This window comes from Rhineura floridana, chromosome 8 (assembly GCF_030035675.1).
Source record: "Rhineura floridana isolate rRhiFlo1 chromosome 8, rRhiFlo1.hap2, whole genome shotgun sequence".
Lineage (NCBI taxonomy): Eukaryota > Metazoa > Chordata > Lepidosauria > Squamata > Rhineuridae > Rhineura > Rhineura floridana.
The window spans coordinates 56253745-56275587 of NC_084487.1; the positions used below are offsets into that span (position 1 = coordinate 56253745).

Genomic DNA, 21843 nt, shown 5'->3' on the forward strand with positions numbered 1-21843 from the left:
AAACTAGAGTCTAGGCATTTAAGGCTGAAAATGTTTTTTTTTTAAAAGATTTCTCACATCTTTCCCCAGTTTTTGGTGGTAATTCCTAGGCACAAAAACAAAACAACTGGATAATCCAAATATTAATATGCAAATAATTTGCATAATATGCAAATTAGCTTGCCCGGATTTGTGGAACTGGAATATGGCAACCCTACCCCTTATATACCCAGTCAATCACTATGCTCTGCAGGTAGGCCTCTTGCAGATACCATCTTATTGGGAGGTCTGTTCTGTACAACATAGGAAGTGGACCTTTAGTGTAGTGGCACCTAACTTTGGAATTCTCTCCCCTTAAATATTAGACAGGCACCATCTCTTTTCGGTGTCTACTGAAGACCATCCTCTTTCAACAAGCCTTATAAGTAGAGACCTTATCCCTGTCCGCATGTGGAATTGCTTTTTAAGATGTTTTTAAAGCTTTTTAAAAAAGATTATTTTAAAGATGTTTTGTTTTAAAATGTTTTTAAAGATGTTTTGATTTAATATATTTAATATTTAATATATTTTAATGGATGTTTTAGAGTGTTTTAGTGTTTTTGTTTGCCGCCCTGGGCTTCTACTGGGAGGAAGGGTGGGATATTTTAATAAATAATCATAATAATAATAAATGAGAGAGAAAAATACACCCAGTGATATGAGAAACAGGCATAGCAGTTAATGTAATGGAGGTGACAGGACTGCTCCAAAACATTTTGCTGCCTGGTGTGAAGGATAAAATGTCACGTCCAGTCTATGTACAAAGGTCAACCAGAATGGTAGTTAAATCTTACTTCAACACTGGTGATGAGAGAGTGTCCTCCACTGCACTTGAGGTTTTGGGAGGTTTAGCTTAGTTTAGTGTAGAGTAGACCACATGGTATGCACAGTTTTGTCCACACAGCACACACCCTGCTGCTCAGATTCTGTGGCCTAAGGTGGCTACCTTAGTCTACATGGTAGTAGTAGTAATAGTAATATGGCCGGCCCTGGGATTTCAGCTGAAATTCTATGCATGCATACTTGGGAGTAACCTCAGTGCCATGTATTTCTAGATAAACATGCATAGCATCAGTCTGTAAGAGTATCTAAACCTATCTCTCTGCTTTAAACTGACGGCTGCTTTGCATGTAGCAGCCCAAGTTTCAGTGTAATGCATTTTTCAAAATAAACATTCACTGTTGAGGCAAATATAAATATCTGTATATTGGGACATACACTGAACATGGACCAGACCACAATTGGCCACAGCAACATGGGGGGGGGGCTTCTATGATAAACATCTTGGGGGGAGCGGGTTCCCAATTTAGTTTGTTTCACCTCCAATTATATGAATGGAGATGAAACATTATAACAAATTTCATTAGATATTCACATAATGAGAAGACCTGATTCACTAGAAAAGACAATAATGCTGGGGAAAAAAGAAGGGAGTAGAAAAAGAGGAAGGCCAAACAAGAGATGGATTGATTCCATAAAGGAAGCCACAGACCTGAACTTACAAGATCTGAACAGGGTGGTTCACGACAGATGCTCTTGGAGGTCACTGATTCATAGGGTCGCCATAAGTCATAATCGACTTGAAAGCACATAACAACAAAAAACATATATTCAGAATGTATATAAACTATACGTGCATTTTATACATAACATTAATTGACCTGACAGTTATATTAGATTATTACAACAATTTAATTTTTTTCAGATCAGTAATCTTAAACTTTTTCAAAGAAGATTTCTGAGTTTGGTAGGCTTCCTAGAACCTGTGGTTCCTTGTGTACTGCACACACTATATGGCCATCCCAGCATGTATTCATTGTGTGTTTGCAGATGCATGCTCTTTTTCAAATTATAGACTCTTTAGTCAACTCAGAAGAAACAGGACTGGGACTCACATTTTATGCAGGTCAAGATCAGGGGCAGGTTCTCTTTGGGTATGCATAATTTACTTGATCAAAATACCAACAATTTCAAAGCTCTGCTGGTATTCCTGAGAAATGCTTTGCTCTACGCACCACTCAGTGAACAGTTTGGTTCCTACTATAATTATGTGGAGGCATCCATTTTGCTTATTCTAACATGTTTGGGGAAATACAGTATAACTACACACAATGCTATTCTTTCCCATATCTGTGGTTACAGTACCCTCTAGGGGTACTAATTCTAACTACAAATTTGTATCTCTGATTAGTATAACATTGATGAATGGTATGCATTCCTCCTTTATTTATTTTATTTATACTCTGCCTTTCTTTTCATGATTGAAACCTAAGGCGGCTTACATATGGTTCCCAGGAGGTCTCCCATCCAGGTACTGGCCAGACCTGACCCTGCTTAGCTTCAGCAGCTGGCCTTATGCACCTTCAGACCATAGCCAGGGACCTTTGCATGAGATCTGAAAACAAGTTAGGCTGTAAGCTGAAAATGTCCAGCTTTCTGATTTTCCCTGACCACTTAAAATTAGGAAGGCACTCCTGAAGGGATGACCAACTTTCTTTCAAGAACCCTTCTTAAATATTCTAAAGAACTATATTTGCTTATTTTAATGTTTCATCATTCACTCTTATGCATTATCTCACATTACAGCTTCATCACACTTTGTGGAATTAACAGCGCAATCCTAAAAACTTTCTTAATCAAACTAATCAAAAGAAATTACCATGCAGTGTTCGTGGGCCTGGATTGTACTTTTCTGTATTATGAATAATAATGTGCTACACTCTTATTTTTATTCTGGTCTATTTTGAAAACTTAATTTTTTTTTTTTAAAAAAGCACAATCCTAACCACATCTATGCAGAAGAATTCTATTGAATTCAATGAGGCTTACTCCCAGGCAAGTGGGATCTGGATTGCTTTCCCCTCTCAAAGAACATTCACTAATAGGCAAAAAAACCCTTGTGGTTTAAGAACACACCTATCGCCAACAGTTATTTCTATCAAACTTTAAAAAGCAAGGAAATTGGGCAGCTATAGTGAATGCAGCAGAGGAACAGGAGATCTGACCTCCTCTCTGAGATATTGCACTGTCCTACAAACTTGTCAACATGAACACAATCTGGGTTGGTCTTTCACAGTCCCATCCATTTCCTTGGGTGGATGGGAGGAAAAGCCCCTTTCCAAAAGGAAATAATTGTGAACAGTATCATTGTCTTTCAGGGTTCCCCCCCCCGTACCTTTTTATTCAGGCACACATACTCTTCCACCCAAATTTTAATCAAAGCTGTCACTGGCCACATCTACACCAGACCTTCATGCCACTTTAAAGAGTCATGGCATCTCCCAAAGAATCCTGGGAAGTGTAGCTTGTGAAGGGTGCTGAGAGTTGCTAGGAAATGCCCTATTCCCCTCACAGAGCTACAATCCCCAGAAGAGGGGCTGACTGTTAAGCCACTCTGGCCACTGGAGCTCTATCAGGGAAATAGGAGTCTCCAACAACTCTCAGCACCCTTCACAAACTGCACTTCCCAAGATTCTTTGGGTGAAGCCATGAATGTTTAAAGTGGAAATAATGTCTAGTATGGGTGTGGCCCTCTGATTAGCCAAGCCAAGCAGCTGTGAGTCTGGCTTTTAGAACACTTGACAGTTGGTTCCTACTGAGCATGCTCTGTGCTATCACAGAGTCCAATGTAAGCAGCAGAATGGCATGTGGGGTATTTTCAATTTAACACTGCGGAATGCAAAAAAGCCATGCTGGCTGTAGCACACAGCCACTCTTGTGGCTGTATAATAAGAATTGCCTCCCCAGATTAAATCAAAAGTCCATTATTTTGGGTACAGATGCACAGAAGTGCAGCACTAGAGAACAGCCTTCCCTTCGTATTCCTTCCTACATCTGTGAGAGGTACCCTGTATAATAGGCATTGATAAGAGCTAGTCTGAGAGAATAGCATATTGTTCTTCATTCCTACTCAGAAGTAAGCTGCACTGAGTTGATGGATATGACTGCAGCCTGAATTACATCATTTATGAATGAATAAAAACTTTTTGGAGTGGGTGCGTGTTTTGGGGCACCTTCAAATGACCCGTTTATTGAGTATTCATCCGGATTTGTTTATATAGTTTGCATAATTATACGATGCCCGCTATTTATTGAGCGTTCGTTATTTGTTGGAGCAGTTCCACGACTTCCTGGCGACTGTTATCCCGCACTTTCTAGTGCATTTCCGTCTTTACTTACTACAAAACCTGATTTTTTAAAAAGTGGATTTCCTGCGCAAGAGCTTTAATTGCGCAAACCTAAATTTCCTGGTATGACTGAATCCCACAAAACAGCGACTCTGAAGGGACCCTCAAGTATACGTGGCATGTTTACGAAATTATCTTGGTTTTCTTAATTTCCTTTTTATTGACGCTGACTGGTTTTATACTTCACAATTATGGTTTTAACTGTTCCGTTTATTTGGAATGTCATTTTAAATGCTATTGCTTTCGTTAATTGTATTGTATATATATATATATTACTGTTTGATTTCCTTAAAAAAATTGTAAACCACCATGAGACGCTTTTTACCTTTAAATGCAGTTTCAAATATTTTAAATTAATAATTGAAACAATCCCAAGTTCTCTCAGTACTCATAGATTATATTACACATCTATGGACGTTTACTCGAAAGAAAGTCTGCTGAATTCAATGGAATGCCCTTCTAATAAACTAGGCATACGAATACGTTAGCATCACAGATACGCTACCCTTTCTAACTGCTATAAACTACTATTTTCTGTCCGGAGGGGAAGTCTAAATAAAACTTTTCGGGAAAAGACGGACGAGGAGCGCTCCCCTCCGCCGCAAATGGCTCAGTTTTACGAGCAACGGAATAAGCTCCACCCACTTTTGCTTTCGCGCGCCGCCTCCCGCCGCCGTTTCAACTCCACCGCAGCAATCTCGCTTCCATATTCCCGTGATGCTCCGGGGCTGGCGAAAACCTTGTCCGGTGGGTTCCAGACTGCAACATAGAAAATGGAAAGGTAGAAGAGTATACGGGTCCCGGGAGGGCTTAAGAAAAAACTAAAGGGCGGTGCTAGCGGTGCTGAAGCGCCATTTTTAAACAGCCGAGGCAACCGATGCCCGCTTGAGCAGGCAGGTAAGGGAGGAAGAAAGGGCCGGTAGGGCAGGGCTGCTCCTGTTGTGCTGTAATGTCTATTGGCGATGTCTGTTTGCCTGGATACCTCACCGTTCTTTTTCTTCGCTCGTGATTCGATTAGTTGTTTTCCTCCGCGAGAGCATGCAGGCTTCCCTCCCTTACTGGCTGGAAGCAATTCTGACCGCTTATAGCCCATATACTATACTCACACGCACTTTAGGACCACATTCACTCCATACTGTATCACGCTGTGATTCTACTTTAAACAGTCGTGGCTTCCCCCAGAGAATCCTAGGAAATGTAGTTTGTGAAGGGTACTGAGAGTTGTTAGGAGACACCCTATTCCCCTCAGAGCTACAATCCCTAGAACAGAGGTTGACTATTAAACCACTCTGGTTACTGTAGTTCTGTGAGGGGAATAGGGGACTCCTAACAACTCCCAACACCCTTCACAAACGATAGTACCCAGGATTCTTTGGAGGAAGCCGTAACTGTTTAAAGTGGAATAATATTGGAATAAGTGTATGGTGTGAATGTGATCTATTCTTCACTTGGAGCTGTCTCTCTCCCTCCCCCCTAGTCTTCCTCACAACAGCCCTATAAAGTAAGCTAATAAGGAGTGACTGACTGTCTCACGTGGGCTTCATCACTAAGATTTAACCTTGGATCTCCCTGGTTCAATTCTGATGCCCAGAGTTAAGGAAGCTCTTTTAGTCCAAGGACTACATTTTCTTCTGGGCAGACTTCTGGGGGCCACATGCCATTGGTGAATGGGGCCAGAGGCAAAGGTGAGCAGAACAATGAGTGAATTTTAGCTTTGAGTGAGAGTAAGTAAGCCTACTATACACACATCCCTCTATCCTTTATCCAGTCAAGCAAGAAGCATTGTGGTTTCGTGGAACAGTTTCAGTGAGTAAAAAACACTCAAGGACAGTGGAAATCAGGGCTTGAGAAGGGTTGGCCAAGGGGTGGGGGAGCCTTGTTAGAAAGGCCTGAAGGGCTGCATTTGATTACTGAGCCTTGTAATCCCCATCTATACTCTACTCTACTGGATCAGATTGTCTCTTTTTGCCAAAGTTACGGTCTTAGTCTGGGCTAGCAAGTTAGGAGACATATTGGCTGAAAAGCAGCCTATACATTTTAAAATAATCAATACAGCCATGATAAACTAAAACAGATTTCTGTAGAGAGGGTGCCCCAAACTATGATGCCATAACATAGAATATTCCTTCAGTCCCAATGAGATGAAACATGGAATATTGCCATCCCAGATAATAATAGCTGTCAAAGGGATTCATACATGCAAAGTTGCTTCTAAAGTATGCTGGCTACTATTCTAGCTCTGCCATTCTTTCAAAATGCCTGCAATTGATCCATGATTAGTGCTACACTGAATTTAAGTAGCTCTGAAGAAATTACTTCTTGAAGAATTTTAAGCATTTGAAAACCTACCACAAGATGTCACTGTAGTCCATATAGGATTGTCCCACCTTTCCCATTATATGTATCCTAATATCTTTCTCTTATTATAAGACTGTTAATAATAATAAATACAATGGAAAAACATAATACAGTTATGAAAGCAATTTTTTAAAAACTGGATGAATTACAATGGCACAACAATACTTTCCCTCCCTCTCTCTCTTTTCTCCCAAGTCTGCTCCAGAGGAGCTCCCAATCCTCTGGAGCAGATTTGGGGGGACTGCATGGGAAGAAAAACACATATTTGTGCAAGCAGAACTTCATTGTGCAGTCAGGTTGATCTTACTGGATGTCATCCAATAATCACAACATGCTACAAATAAAACTTAAATAACCACTTATGATAGTTAGCTATGTATTTAAACAGGAATTTCCCCACATATTACTGTATTTTATTTTAAACGTTAATGTTTGTGTTGCAAATCTTTTGGATTTTTACTGGTTAGACTAAGATTTCTGGGAATCACATCCCCAAAATTTTCACAGTAGTGAGCATGCTGTAAGCCATGCCACACAATGCTATATAGTAGTTTGTTGTTTTTGTTTTGTTTGGATTTTTAGCCTATCCTGTGCCAAAGCCTGAGTGCTTGTCTTTGTAAAATTAATGTTTTTTTCTTAATAAGTTCATGTCTCCTGCCGGGAGTAAGGGCGGGATATAAATCAAATAATAAAATCAATCAATCAATGTCACAGCAACAATAATTTATCTGTTTACAGTAGAGTCAGCCGTATCATTCTGCTTGTACCATTGATTAGTTGGTTAGCGCTAGCAATGGCAGGAAACATTTTAGCAAGAAATGCATTGCAGGCAAAGTGTTGAATATCACAGTGGCTGTTGCATGTGTCACTAAACAGGATGCATTTTCCTCAGCATGTGGGGCAGTCTGACTGACTTACATGTAAACCTTCAGAGCTTTTGTACCCAAAGGGACTGTTCAACAGTGTAGTAAAGAAAAAAGTTTAGGTAATGGGGAATTATATGCAGTGCTTTCACCAGTTAACTTTTTTGGTTTATTGTGATTGATTTGAGAATGAAATCAGATTAAAATACACAAATATATTCTTAGCAAAGACAGAGAAATCATGAAGCTTTCCAACATGAATTCAAAGAAAGCCTTTTTAACCATGAATCCATTGACTACTAATTGGGTGCTTTTCTGTTTGTACAGGTAATTTGGCCTCTAGGGATGCCGTTGGGGGAGAAAGCGGTCTCTGTGACAGTGGCAAGCTTGTGCTGACGGCATTTTTACCTAATTGTTATCTCATTAACATTCAGTCAGTATGGACACTTTGCCGAATGTCCTTTCTCCAGTGTGTGGAAGTGGCGATGTTCTTAGCTCCCAAGTAGAAGTGCAAAAATTGTTAAATGATGAAAGGATGCGGTGTGAACACCATAAAACTAATTACCAAACCCTAAAAGCAGAACATACAAGGTATAGTACATTTGCTTTCTTTCTGTTTCATTTTGTGCTATTTAATGAATTGTTTGTGAGAGCCAGTGTGGTGTAGTGGTTAAGGTGTTGGACTATGACCTGGAAGACCAGGGTTCGAATCCCCACATAGTCATGAAGCTCACTGGGTGACCTTGGGCCAGTCACTGCCTCTCAACCTCATGAAAACCAATTCATAGGGTTCCCATAAGTCGGAATCAACTTGACGTTTTCTGAATCTAAACTAGTTGCAGAACTTATTAAATGTTCAGACAAATAGTATGCTGCTACACATTTTTAAAGGGGGAGTGATTTGCAGGAATTTGGTGAAAACGGGTGGATTTGTATGATTAAGTTGCAGCCAGGAGGCAACCATTTTTGGCTGGTCTCTCTGCCCACCCCATGAAAAAGGCCAAAAGGCATGTTAGTAGGCACCACTGCCCAAAGATATATGAAGCACCTTCAGGTAATAGCATCCTTCTCTCTCTCCGCCCCACCTACCCCCCGGATTTTCCTGAGGGAAAGGCTGGGTGGGAATGTGTACTGTTGGGTACCGTCTTCAGGCAGCGGCAGCCAACTCTCCTATTTGCCCACCTTTACTGCTTTTCCCAGTATGACGAGTGTTCTGTTGAAGCGTGGCTTATTGTTGTTATGTGACTTCAAGTCAATTATGACTTATGGCGACCCTATGAATCAGTGACCTCCAAGAGCATCTGTCATGAACCACCCTGTTCAGATCTTGTAAGTTCAGGTCTGTGGCTTTCTTTATGGACTCAATCCATCTCTTGTTTGGCCTTCCTCTTTTTCTACTCCCTTCTGTTTTTCCCAGCATTATTATCTTTTCTAATGAATCAGGTCTTCTCATGATGTGTCCAAAGTATGATAACCTCTGTTTCATCATTTTAGCTTTTAGTGACAGTCCTGGTTTAATTTGTTCTGACACCCCATTTGTCTTTTTCGCGGTCCTTGGTATGCACAAAGCTCTCCTCCAACATCACATTTCAAATGAGTTGTTTTTTCTCTTACCTGCTTTTTCCACTGTCCAACTTTCACATCCATACATAGAGATCAGGAATACCATGGTCTGAATGATTCTGACTTTAGTGTTCAGTGATACGTCTTTGCATTTGAGGACCTTTTCTAGTTCTCTCATAGCTGCCCTCCCCAGTCCTAGTCTTCTTCTGATTTCTTGACTATTGTCTCCATTTAAGTTAATGACTGTGCCAAGATATTGATAATCCTTGACAAGTTCAATGTCCTCACTGTCAACTTTAAAGTTACATAAATCTTCTGTTGTCATTACTTTCGTCTTCTTGACATTTGGCTGTAGTCCTACTTTTGTGCTTTCCTCTTTAACTTTCATCAGCATTCATTTTAAATCGTTACTGGTTTCTGCTAGTAGTATGGTATCGTCTGCCTATCTTAAATTATTGATATTTCTCCTTCCAATTTTCACACTTCCTTCAACTTGGTCCAATCCCACTTTCCATATGATATGTTCTGCATATAGATTAAACAAATAGAGTGATAAAATACACCCCTGCCTCATGCCCTTTCCGATTGGGAACCAATTGTTTTCTCCCTATTCTTGTCCAGAGTATAGGTTGCACATCGGGACAATCAAATGCGGTGACACCCCCACTTCTTTTAAAACATTCCATAGTTGTTCATGATCTACACAGTCAAAGGCTTTGCTGTAATCTATAAAGCACAGGGTGATTTTCTTCTGAAATTCCTTGGTCCATTCCATTATCCAACATATGTTTGCGATATGATCTCTAGTGCCTCTTACCTTTCTAAATCCAGCTTGGACATCAGGCATTTCTCACTCCATACATGGTAAGAGCCTGTGTTGTAGAATCATGAGCATTACTTTACTTGCATATACTATATATATATAAAGTACTTTACTCTCAAACCCCCTCAGCACGTTAAGGTGTGCATCCTAGAGGGGGTGAATCTTGGCTATAGCACACAAATAACTTGCCAAATGAAGCAGCCTCTATGCAGTTGTATTTCATTTAGCCCTTGTAGTGCTGTTGGCTTCTATGAACTGGGCCTTAGTTTTGGAGATATTGAGATTTCAGATTCTTAGGGAGCAATCCTCTCTCTCCATCTACCACTCCTACTGGTAGGGCTTTACAGAGCAGTTGGGTCTTCAGCGTACAGTGCAGAAGGTGGAGGAGTGGGTAGATCACTATGCCAGCCTGGAGCCGGCAGAGAGATCAGGCCCAAGGGCCTAATCCCATCATATGACTGCAGCAGGGCCTGCTCAGGGTGCAGTGGATCACAGGGCAGTTTAGCCTTGTCCCCAGAAATCTCTGTTTTGGGAATTTAGACTGGCTGCTATCAGGGATTATGCCAATGACACTTCCACCCACACTTTTGGCAGGCTGTCGGGGGCAAACACACACACACACAAACAGAACTCATTGCAAAGGGGTTTGTATTGCTGTGCTAGTGTATTTAAAAAGATTGTTGTTGTTTTGATTTAGTTTAAAATAAATAATTTAAAGTAATTTAGAACAACTTAAAATCACAATAAGATGCACAATATTGAAATGTTGTTCTTTGTACCCGTGTCCTGTTGTTTTGTTTTGGCATTTTCAGTATGAAAATACTTTCTAGCAGGAAGTACGTCAAAAAGGCTAATGTCAACAGAAGATTTATGCAACTTTAAAGTTGACAATGAGGACGTTGAACTTGTCAAGGATTATCAATACCTTGGCAAAGTCATTAACCAAAATGGGGACAATAGTCAAGAAATCAGAAGAAGGCTAGGACTGGGGAGGGCAGCTGAGAGAGAACTAGAAAAGGTCCTCAAATGCAAAGATGTATCACTGAACACTAAAGTCAGGATCATTCAGACCATGGTATTCCTGAGCTCTATGTATGGATGTGAAAGTTGGACAGTGAAAAAAGCAGATAAGAGAAAAATCAACTCATTTGAAATGTGGTGTTGGAGGAGAGCTTTGTGCATACCATGGACTGCAAACAAGACAAATAATTGGGTGTTAGAACAAATTAAACCAGAACTACCATTAGAAGCTAAAATGATGAAACTGAGGTTATCATACTTTGGACACATCACTAGAAAAGATAATAATGCTGGGGAAAACAGAAGGGAGTAGAAAAAGAGGAAGACCAAACAAGAGATGGATTGTTTCCATAAAGGAAGCCACAGACATGAACTTACAAGATCTGAACAGGGTGGTTCACAACAGATGCTGTTGGAGGTTGCTGATTCATAGGGTCGCCATAAGTCATAGTCGACTTGAAGGCACATAACACCACCAGCAACATACATCTGATATAGCCTCATATGTTTCCCTGTTTATCCTATCTCCATTTCCCTCCTATTTCTCTGTTATCTTCACTGTGCTGATGTATATAGATCATCAACAACTTGGGCTAGGACCCAACTTCTAAAGTGCATGTAGATGATGTTATATAGATGAGCAATCTAAATATGGATACATTGTAATATAACATAAAATGAAAATTTATTTTTTGCAGGTTATTGAATGAATATACAAAATCGCAAAATGAGATCAAACAGCTGTTACGTGAAAAACAAACTGTTCATGATAAATTTCAGGCTCTACTTGCCGAATTCCGAGATGAATTATTGGATAAATCAAGAGAAGTAGAGGAGTTAAAGAAGCAGGTAAGACCATAGTTCTTTCATTTTGGTTTTGCGAATGTCAGATTTCTACATTAGTATTTTATGCAGTATCTTAATTCACATACTTTGCATTTTAGCTCTGACATTCTTGTTAAACTGGGGCTGGTATTCAAAGAACTGCTTAGATTAGTAGTCTTCAACCTTTTCATATCCGGGACTCACCTTTTAAGTCAAACATGCAGTTGGGGACCAATTTCTTATTTTTTACTATATATTTGTATGGTAGTGGTAGTGCTGCTGCTGTGACCAATCTTAGATTGGGCCATGACCTGGTGGTCGGTCCCAGCCCACCAGTTGTAGGAGCTTGTGGAAAGCATTGGAATTTGTGACTTCTTTTTCTTTGTACAGAAAATCTCCGTTCCATATTGCATCCTCTGCTCAGATTCAAAGAGCAGTTTGAACCTGACTCTCCATAGTCCTAGTCTTACATGCTGTCTCTCAATACTGAATCTATTATTATGCAGCCAAGTATACTACTTGAACAAATATTCATCTACCTTTGATCTTTGTTAGGGATTGTACAGTACGGTTCTATACATGTCTGTTCAGAAGTAAACCCCATTGAGTTGAATGTACCTTACTCCCAGTTAAATGAATTTAGGACTGTAGGCTTAGGCTGCAATCCAACACGTTCTCCCAGAAGTAAGCTCCATTGGATTCAATGCGACTTATTCCCAAGTAAGTATGCACTGGATTGCAGCCTTAGTAGTTTGTACTTTCCTTTGGTGAAATCAGTCTGGCCATTGCCCGGTAAGGTGAACCTTTTGTAATAGGAGTCTCCAAACTGGTCCTGTATCTTCTTTAATTGCTACTGGTTCTGTTACTTCAGGGATACATGCAGTGTACAGAATAATGGAGTATTTCCATCTTGAGATGGAGTAGTACAATCATGCCAAATCTTTAAGTGGCAGCATAATCTCTTAGAGGCAATTGATGAAACTATAATTTGCTTACTTTTTCTGCATATGTTTCTGCTGACATGTAGGTACTAACTCCACAGAAGCTGGAGAACCTTCAAACAGATATACGAGGTAGCGTAGAAGCACCTCTGAGAGAGAGCCTTCGTAAGCAAGAAAAAGTAAGTAGAAACAAAGTTTTCTGTAGAATGAAAGCTGTATAGCAAGCCTTTTTTTGTATCAAAACAAGATTCTTAGGCAGTTAGCTGTATCGTTAAAAAGTTTTTAAAAAAAAAAAAAATAACCAAAAATCTTTTCCTATCCATTGCTACTTGTCTTCAACGGACAAGTGGTGTCATGATTTCTCCTCTTCTTTCTGATGGCATTTAAATACAAACTCTGGTTATTTTTAAAAGTGAGCTTCACAGCACATGGATTGAAGTTGGCTTGTTATGAACCTTGGCAGAGTTTATTTTAAAACAGCATTCCTGGTTGAATATAACAGCAAACAAGATTCTGTAATATGAAACTAAATTCTGGCAAAATCCTCCTCTGGCTGGACAGAAGAGAGGAGTGGGGAAGTGTGCAAGCCTAAAGTTTTGCTCAGGCATATTCTGGTTCATCCGTTTAGTGCTAAACCATGGTTTAGTGTTAACATGCAAATACAACTGGGCAGTGACTCTTGTTTTCTGATATGGGGGCTGGAGTTGGATCTTACACTGTTGCACTGCAAAGCCTTTTGGCCCATAAGAGTCACAGGTTTGCTGATACAAACCTTTAGTGCCCGAAGCTAGCAATAAGGGAAGGAATAGGATTTTTTCTTGACAGTGGTCAAGGCCATCCCGGCTTTGCTCCACTTCCTGGCAACATGAGAGTCACTGGGAAGCAGCAATCACTACTGGTTCTTCTGGAGCTTAAACCAACGAAAAGTATTAGCATATTTCATATGATGCATCTGTAAATACAGCCTAAAATGCCATTAACAACAATCCACAATTGTTGGACTTGTTTTCAGTTTACATCCAATGTTCCCTAAAAATCCTTATTTGCTCATTTTTTTCTGCATATATTTGTATTCTTTCTTCGCCTTTATACAGTTCAGTCATGTATGTTCTTCTTAATTTAGGAAACAGAAAAATATAGAACAGAATATAACCAACTTCGCTATGAACATACAGTCCTCAAATCAGCGTTTGAGCATAAGAAAGAAGAGGATGCCCGTATTTTAGAAGAGAACAAATTAAAATATGAATCTGAGGTAAGGAAGATCTGAAACCAGAGAAATTTAATTTGAATTTAAAGTTTTAAATGTAACCAACCATAATACATTTGAATCCTGTCTGAAGCATCATAATTCAGGTCTTCTGCTTCATGAACTTTTAAGAAATTGGAGGAAATGATCAGCATATACAACTTATTGCATGATCCAGTACATATTTATTCTGAAGTCAGTCTCACTGTGTTCAATGGGCTTTCTCCCAAGTGAATGCATATAGGGCTGCAGTCTTACAGTTGTGAACATTCTGTTGAATTGAAAAAATGTAATGGACTGCTTTCAAGTCGATTCCAACTATGGCGACCCTATGAATAGGTTTTTTATGCTAAGCGGTATTCAGAGGAGGTTTACCATTGCCTCTCTCTGAGTCTGAGAGGCAGTGACTGGCCCAAGGTCACCCAGTGAGTCTCATGGTTGTGTGGGGATTCGAACCCTGGTCTCCCAGGTCGTAGTCCAACACCTTAACCACTACACCACACTGGCTCTCAGTTAAAGAGGAAAGCACAAAAGCAGGACTACAGCTGAATGTCAAGAAGACTAAAGTAATGACAGCAGAAGATTTATGTAACTTTAAAGTTGACAAGGAGGACATTGAACTTGTCAAGGATCAATACCTTGGCACAGTCACTAACCAAACTGCTTTTCATAACCAAGTGAAAATAATCCCTTTTAGGAAGTGTATTTATATTTTTCTGTTTTCTGTTCAATCACTAATAGATAACAAGACTGGGAAAAGATAAAGAAGAATTGCATAATCAGCTGCTTAATATTGATCCTTCAAGAGATAATAAGCGTGTGGAAGCACTATTAAGAGAAAAGGCTCAGCTAGTCCAGAAATTAAAGTGTTTTGAAGCAGAAGTAGCAGAACTAAGAGCCCAGAGAGAGAATTCTGGTATGCAAGCAGAAAATGTTCAAAGGATACAGGTTCGACAGTTAACTGAGATGCAAGCTACAATGAGATCCCTAGAGGTAAGAAATTCTAATTGTCTCTCTACAAGATGTAGTAAAGGTGTATACTGCGTGTGTACACCTAAACAATGTGGCCTTATGTCTAAACTCACACCAGACCATCAGTGAACTGGCTTATACTTTACTGTATTTCTCCAATCAGATACACACACACCAGCTCCCTTGATAGCAGATAGGATTGCTTTCTTGCAGAGTAGTGCAAAAATGTAAATGAAATATTTATCTACAAAGCTTTTTGAATCATGATATTTGCAATAGTTGCTGTGTAGTCTAATGTTTTGTTGATGACTGTTTTGTACAAGATTCAAAGTGGAAGAATATTCTAGTCTCTGATAAACATACCTGTCTCTGGAAATAATAATACATAATTGTATATGTTAATTTGTATGCTAAGGTACAAAATAACATTTGATAAGCAATTAGAATTGTACAAGTGGGTCCAGGAACACTATCTTGTAGAGCTGTTTAGACATACTGATACTGGGGTGGGGTGGAGTGAGTTTTAAGAGGGTAGAAGAGAAAAATAACATTTGTTCTTTCCAATCTTCCGTGCTGTAATATATAATGCTAGAGGTCTTGCGCGTGGAGTTAATTAACAGCTCCCAACCTCAGCATTTTCTAGATCTTTTATAGATGAGTGGGCCGTCTTGAGAGTGTGAAAATGAAAAAGTGTTCTTTATCTTTCCTTCCTTATGTAACATCCTTGTATAGTGCAAGAAGATTTTTTAAACATCTCCCTTTCCTAATCTCCCCTCTCTGGGATAGTTTCTATAAACTGTTTGCAGCTTGAGACAGTCTGGTACAGGAGTCTTCTGGTCCTGTTCAGGTCTAGCAGGTAAGGGAGAGGGAAAGAGGGCATTCCCCTTTCCCACCTTCTGCTGTTGTGCTACATACTGCTAGAAGATTGCCAGCCCCAAACCTGAGCATTTTATAGCTATATAGCAACTGGGGGATGTCTTTTGGGTTACTGAACCAGCCCTAGTTAGTGCAGTGGAGGTGCTTCTTAATCTCAGAGGACCCCCCACTAATCCTCTCCCTCTCAGATACTTACACTAAGCTCTCAGGGGCCTGGTGAGATCCAATTTACACTTCTCCTGTTGTCCTCTCTGTTTTTCTTTGGGGGGGTATTTTTAGCTGTGAGATCTTAATTCTGTGACTGCATTCAGATATAATGCAGAAGAGAAGTGGCATTGGGATGAGGTTGGTTAAGTCTTGGTCTCCCACACCTCTCCTTTCTCTGGCACAGTCAAGAGGAGATTAGGAGCTTTCACTTCAGTGTTGAACTAATTGCTATTACTCATTTACAATGAGTAAATGCCATTTACTAACTACAGACTGTAGTTTATGTTACCTGTGGGCTAGGAAAACATTAAATTTCAAATCATGGTTGATATTCTAGCATGTTTCCATAGTTAACAATAATAATTATGTTAGGAGGGGAAAGCTTTTGATCTCACAGCCATGCTAGAGAAGGAAGGGGGGGGAGCACATGAGCCTGATGCTAGTACATGTGATGCTAAACCATAGTTTAAACTACTCTCAACTCTAGGCTTACACAATCTGACTGCTGGTTTCTTTAAACCATTTTTTTTCTGTTCTGGCTCAGCTGCTATCAGTACTCCTGAAGTTCACAGATTCTTGTTAAGCGGTTGTTGTGTATGTTTTTTTTAAATTTTACAAGTAAATACTTCCGCATACTCAGAGTTCCGTAAGCATGTATGCACTATTCCCTATTTTGGGGTGGTCCCGTTTAGCTTCCAAGCTATAGTGAACTCAATTGATTTGAGTGCCTATTAGAGGGAATAATTATATTGTTTACTACTTGGTGTTTGCCATCCTTGCCTCTTTTGGGAGGAAGAGCAAGATAGAAATTTAATAAATAAAATATGGGTCTGTTGTTGCCTAAAATTTCATAGCTTTACAAAGAATAGGCTGAGTGTATCCCTATTCAAAGAAGCAAACAATGTCAAATACGTTGGTGTTCTCTTATAGTACCAAGAGACTCCCAAAAAGATTTGAGGCCCTTAAAGCTATGGAGGCTGCAATCCTAAGCATACATATTGGAAGTAAATTCCACAGATATTGGTAGATCTTACTTTTGTGTAAATAGGTTTAGGACTAAAGTTCAAGAATCATTTCCCTGAAGCAATTTAAAATTCCCTTTCTTATTTTTCAGGCTGAAAAACAATCACTTAAGCTGCAGCTTGAACACATTGAAAAAGAATTGCAGATGAGCAGTGAGCAAAATGCGCTGTTAACAGGCAAGCTGCATAAAGCTGAACGAGAAATTGGTACCTTGACTACTAAAGTAAGTATTTTTATGGTGTCCAGACCATTTTTTTCAGAGATGTTACAGGAAACATTATCGCTAATTGTATCTTTGGAGACAAACTGTCTTTATCCCATTTGTTTTTTTCCTCCCCTTTTTCATAATTCAGTGTTTGAATTATTATTCTGTTGGCATGAAAACGTACCTAGCATTTTCTTCTTTGGAGCTGTTCCCCAAAGCAATAATGACATCCACAAGTCACATTTAAGAACTGTTGCTGTTGTAAATGCAGGAAATTATCTTATGTCAAGTTGAATTGTTGGTTGGTATAGTACTAGTCAGCTCTCAGGTCTAGTACAGACAGTACTAGGCCAGTAGTGTCAACTCTGAGGATCAGTTATTACATGAGGTAGTACACTGTTTCTGGGCTGTACTTCTTCAGCCAGCAGCTGAGGACTTGAATGATAAAATGGGCTTTCACACAAAACATTTTCCACACACAAAAAAAATAGACAGTGGGGAGAAAAGTTGAAGCCTAGCTTTTTCCTCCACATGCTTGTTTTCTAGCTGAAAGATAATTGTGTAGAGAGATTTCAGTCAATATGACTGGATTTCAGTGGGAACTAAGTACAATTTACCTAGTCTGGATCCAAGTCAAGGACAATGCATAGAAAAATGCCAGAGGTCATGGAGATATGAGGTCATGGAGCAAGATATGTGCAGGGTCACAGACTGAGGCAACAGTAATACCTGAGGAACAGTACTGAGGGGTAAACTGAATAGAAATATTTCCATTCCTATTGTGTATTTCACTTTGCCAAATTTGATGATGTTCTGGTGGGACCACTTTTAACATGATATTTACCAGAATACTGAGATCAGCAACATTAAAGCTAGACCAGGAAAAATCCCAGGTGACATGTTCTCAGAAAACGACTTTTAAATATTTACTGAGCCTAAAATAAATAAATTGGTAAATAATTTCTTATGTTAGAACAGGGGACTTCCCCTGCAGCCATGTAAATAGCTTAGAGAAATTGTTCCCCTTTTTATTCTCCTTTCTCCCTTCCATGGGAGCAAAATAGAAATTATGTATTAAAGGAGAGAAGACCAGGAATGCTGATAATTTTAAGGAATCCAGGTCCCACCAATTATTGAATGAAGAAAAAATATCCCAGGTATAAATTGAGCAGCAAATAGTCAGTATAACTTCTAGCTGAAATTTTGCAGGCTTATACCATAACCTAGGACATATTTGAAATGAATGAGCAAGTTAAGATTGAGCCTAAAATATATATGTAGGCTATGCAATTTTAGTAGCATGTAACTGAGAGGAATCCTACAAAGAACAGAAACTGGGTAACCACAAAAGGACTGTTAGAGATTATAGAAGTGATAAACTGTGATCTTATTCCTGTAACTGTAACATTTGGCGTAGATATCTGAACAAAGTAGCACAAGAAGCCAGGCATCCATCCTTAATAGGATAGAGACTGCTACAGGGCAAAAGCCCACCTATAGTCCTGTTTGATACACAAAAACAAAATATCATATTAAAATAAAATAGATGATATAATTGGGTGGAAATGGCTTGAATACTGGATTTAGGAAGTTAAGGAATGACATGTTTATAACAGTATTATAATGAAAATGTAACTTTAAATCGCTGTCTCCAGCCTGAAATAGAGCTGCAACATCTTCAGTGTGGAATAATGTTCATTGTGAGAAGCAATAAGTATAAAAATGAATAAAGTAGGAAATAGAGATAGTGAACTTACCATATTTTGACCATTTTAAAGTGAGAAAACAAATTTCCAAGTGCTTCTGCCCAACTATACACCAAGATAGCTTTTCCTTAAACCAAACAAAAATAGAAAGTTTGCCTTTTATCCTTGGCCTGATAAAAAGCCACTCCAAAATAAAATAGGAATGAACAGGATTATGTGGAATTCTTGTTGACGGAGAGCCCTGGGAGGGAAAAAAGATTTGCAAAATGTAGAAAGCTCCCAATGCATCCCATGCCCTCTAAACCTGGCTGTTCAGGCAGGCCTTTGGGGTGGGTTAGATTTTAGTGTTATTGTTGGAATTTTAAGGCTCTAATGTGAATTGTATGTTTTTATGTTGTGCGTCGCCCAGAGTGGCTGGACAACCAGCCAGATGGGCGACTAATAAATTTAATAAATAAATAAATACAGACATCGCTTCACTTAACGTTGCCTCGCTATAACGTACATGCTCCATACGTCCCCACACCCCGCTTAACGTTCGCGCGCTTTGCAATAACGTACGCTTTATTGGCATGACGCCACTGCCATCTAGTGGTGATTGCGTGCAGTACAAGTGAAGACAATTGCTTCACTTAAAGTTTATTTTCGCTTAAAGTATACTCTCCGGTCCCATTGCGAACGTTAAAGCGGGATATGCCTGTATAGTACTGATTGAGAATGAGTAGGCAATTGAACTCCCCCAGAGAAGGGTCAAGGCATGCCAAGCACTCACCAAGGAGAACTGCCTTGCTCTTCATGGTATAGAATATCCTAATACAGTGGTTCTCAAACTTTTTTGGTTCGCGGCGCACTGTAAAACATAAAAATTTTCTGGCACACTTTGTGTACAAAATTAAAAATATATTAATATATTTTAACTATGAATAAATTAATTGATCATGGATGTAATAAATCTCTATACGAATAGGTTTCTTCTCATTTTTAAAATATACTTTCATAATATTCGAGGCACACCTAGCCACCTCTTGCGGCACACTAGTGTGCTGCAGCACACCGTTTGTGAATCACTGTCCTAATATATGGGACCACTGCAAAGGATACCCAAGAGGTTCCTGAAGGGCCATAGCTCAGTGGTAGAGCATCTGCTTTGCATGCAGAAGATTCGATCTCTGGGATCTGCAGGAGATCCCCCTCTCTGAAATCCTGGAGCGCCGCTGCCAGTTAGTGTAAACAGTACTGAGTAAGATGGACCAAAGATCTGATTCAGTATAAGGCAGTTTTCTGTGTTCCTGATCAGTCAAAAATGTTTTTTTAAATGAAATAACCATTGATGAAAATTAGGTAGAATATGTGATGGATAAATGACTTCCTCAAATTTAGCTTTTTTAAAAAAAAAATCCAGTGTCATACTGTAGTTGCTTAATCAAATACTATGTAATTCTTCACCTTTTTGTAGCTTCCACACGCTAGCAGGTTGTGATTACATGTGACAATGCAAATGGTTTATACGAGCTTTTCTCCTACTACTTAATTCTCACCAACCTTGTAATTACTGTACTAGAAAAGCTTAAATTATAGAATGTTTCAGTTCAGGCAATAATTGTCTTCAGTGTTTTGATTTTCCATTGAAAAACTAGTGTTATTTATGAGGCAGACAGATAGTTCCTTTAGTGTTACATTGTATTGGATTTGAAAGGAAGCATGTTGCAATTTCCCCCCCAAAGGGAAGAGATAGATGGTGTCAGCAACTGCCATAATACCAGGCCATTGATTTTAATGGTGTAGTTAAGACTAGCACTTTTCTAGCATGAAGACCAGTTGTTGAGTTGACAGATTGCCTTGTAGAAGGTGTAAACTTGGTGAAAAGAGCAAGTTGCCAAATTGGGTGCATCCTCTGTGTGTCTGTTTTGAAAGTGTTCATAGAACACAGTTAAAGATTTAAACTTCTGAATGCTAGCCTTTTCAGAATGCTCTTGTAACCAGTAAACTTGTAACCAGTTTAGTAACATTGCTAATCTAACTGGAATGGACTGGATGCATGCCTCAGCAATGCTCATTTATGAAAGTAGAACCAGTAGTCCTACTTATGTGTTTAGCAGGGGTTCCCAAACTGTAGTGGTCCACAAGCTTCATTCAGATGGTCCGTGGCATCTCAGTGTTAAATATTCATATTGATTTTAAATTGTAATTTTATTGCTGCTTTTATTTCTTATGTTGTATTACAATTTAAATTGTAAAACAATAAAATCTAAGGAATTCACTAATAGGCAAAAAAACCTTGCAGTTTAAGAACGTACCTATAGCCAACAGGTATGGTTCTATCAAACTTTAAAAAGCAGGGAAATTGGGCGGCTATAGTGAATGCACCAGGAGAGCAGGGGTCCTGACCTCCTCTCTGAGATATTGGACTGCCCTACAAATTTGTAAAAAGCAAACACAATTTGGGTTGGTCTTTCACAGTCCAATCCACTTCCTGTGTAGCTTGGAAGAATTAGGTAACATGTGCCTATTTTTTGCCTATTAATGAAATTCTCTGCTTTTTAATCTGGGAGGTAAGAAATGGGATCCTCTGCAAGTTTGCTGAGAATGGATTGATCATTTGCATGCTTATTGTGTTTGATGGGATTTACTCCCCTGCAATCATGCTTAGGATAGGTGAAACTGACCATGGGGAGGGGGAGAAGAGGGAGGGAAGGCTGAAGTGGGGAGGAGAGGAGGAAGGAAGAGGAGAGGGGAGGGAGGGGAAAGGCAGGTCTGGTCATTTGCATGCTTATTGAGTGGGATTTACTCCCATGCAATCATGCTTAGAATAGGTAAAACTGACCATGGAGGAGGAGGAAGAGAAGGGGGGAGGGGAAAGGAGAGGGGAGGGAAAGGAGGAGGAGGGGTTTTGAGGGGGAGGGGATGGGAGGGGTGAAGGAAGGGGGAGGGAGGGGGCAAGAGGAAGGGGGAGGGAGGGGGCAAGAGGAAGGGGATAAGGAGGAGATGAGGGGAGGTTTGATCATTT

The 21843-nt window shown here is 39.6% G+C and overlaps 1 protein-coding gene across 6 annotated transcripts in view; it reads left to right on the forward strand.

Annotated features, from left to right (window-relative positions):
* Window positions 1–4886: 4886 nt before the first annotated feature.
* The window catches only part of CEP83 (centrosomal protein 83), a 45632-nt gene continuing 28675 nt past the window's right edge, over window positions 4887–21843 (forward strand). Inside the window, exons 1-7 of one of the 6 annotated variants that reach the window (XM_061639562.1) lie at window positions 4887–4986; window positions 7754–8017; window positions 11531–11681; window positions 12685–12777; window positions 13722–13853; window positions 14589–14840; window positions 17017–17148. In XM_061639562.1, the coding sequence (XP_061495546.1) occupies window positions 7866–8017; window positions 11531–11681; window positions 12685–12777; window positions 13722–13853; window positions 14589–14840; window positions 17017–17148 (912 nt within the window). In that variant the 5' untranslated portion in view covers window positions 4887–4986; window positions 7754–7865. Of the gene's footprint in view, window positions 4987–5008; window positions 5103–5790; window positions 5891–7753; window positions 8018–11530; window positions 11682–12684; window positions 12778–13721; window positions 13854–14588; window positions 14841–17016; window positions 17149–21843 lie in introns of those variants that run through there. The other 5 variants (XM_061639556.1, XM_061639561.1, XM_061639559.1 and 2 more) reach the window with 5 other exon arrangements.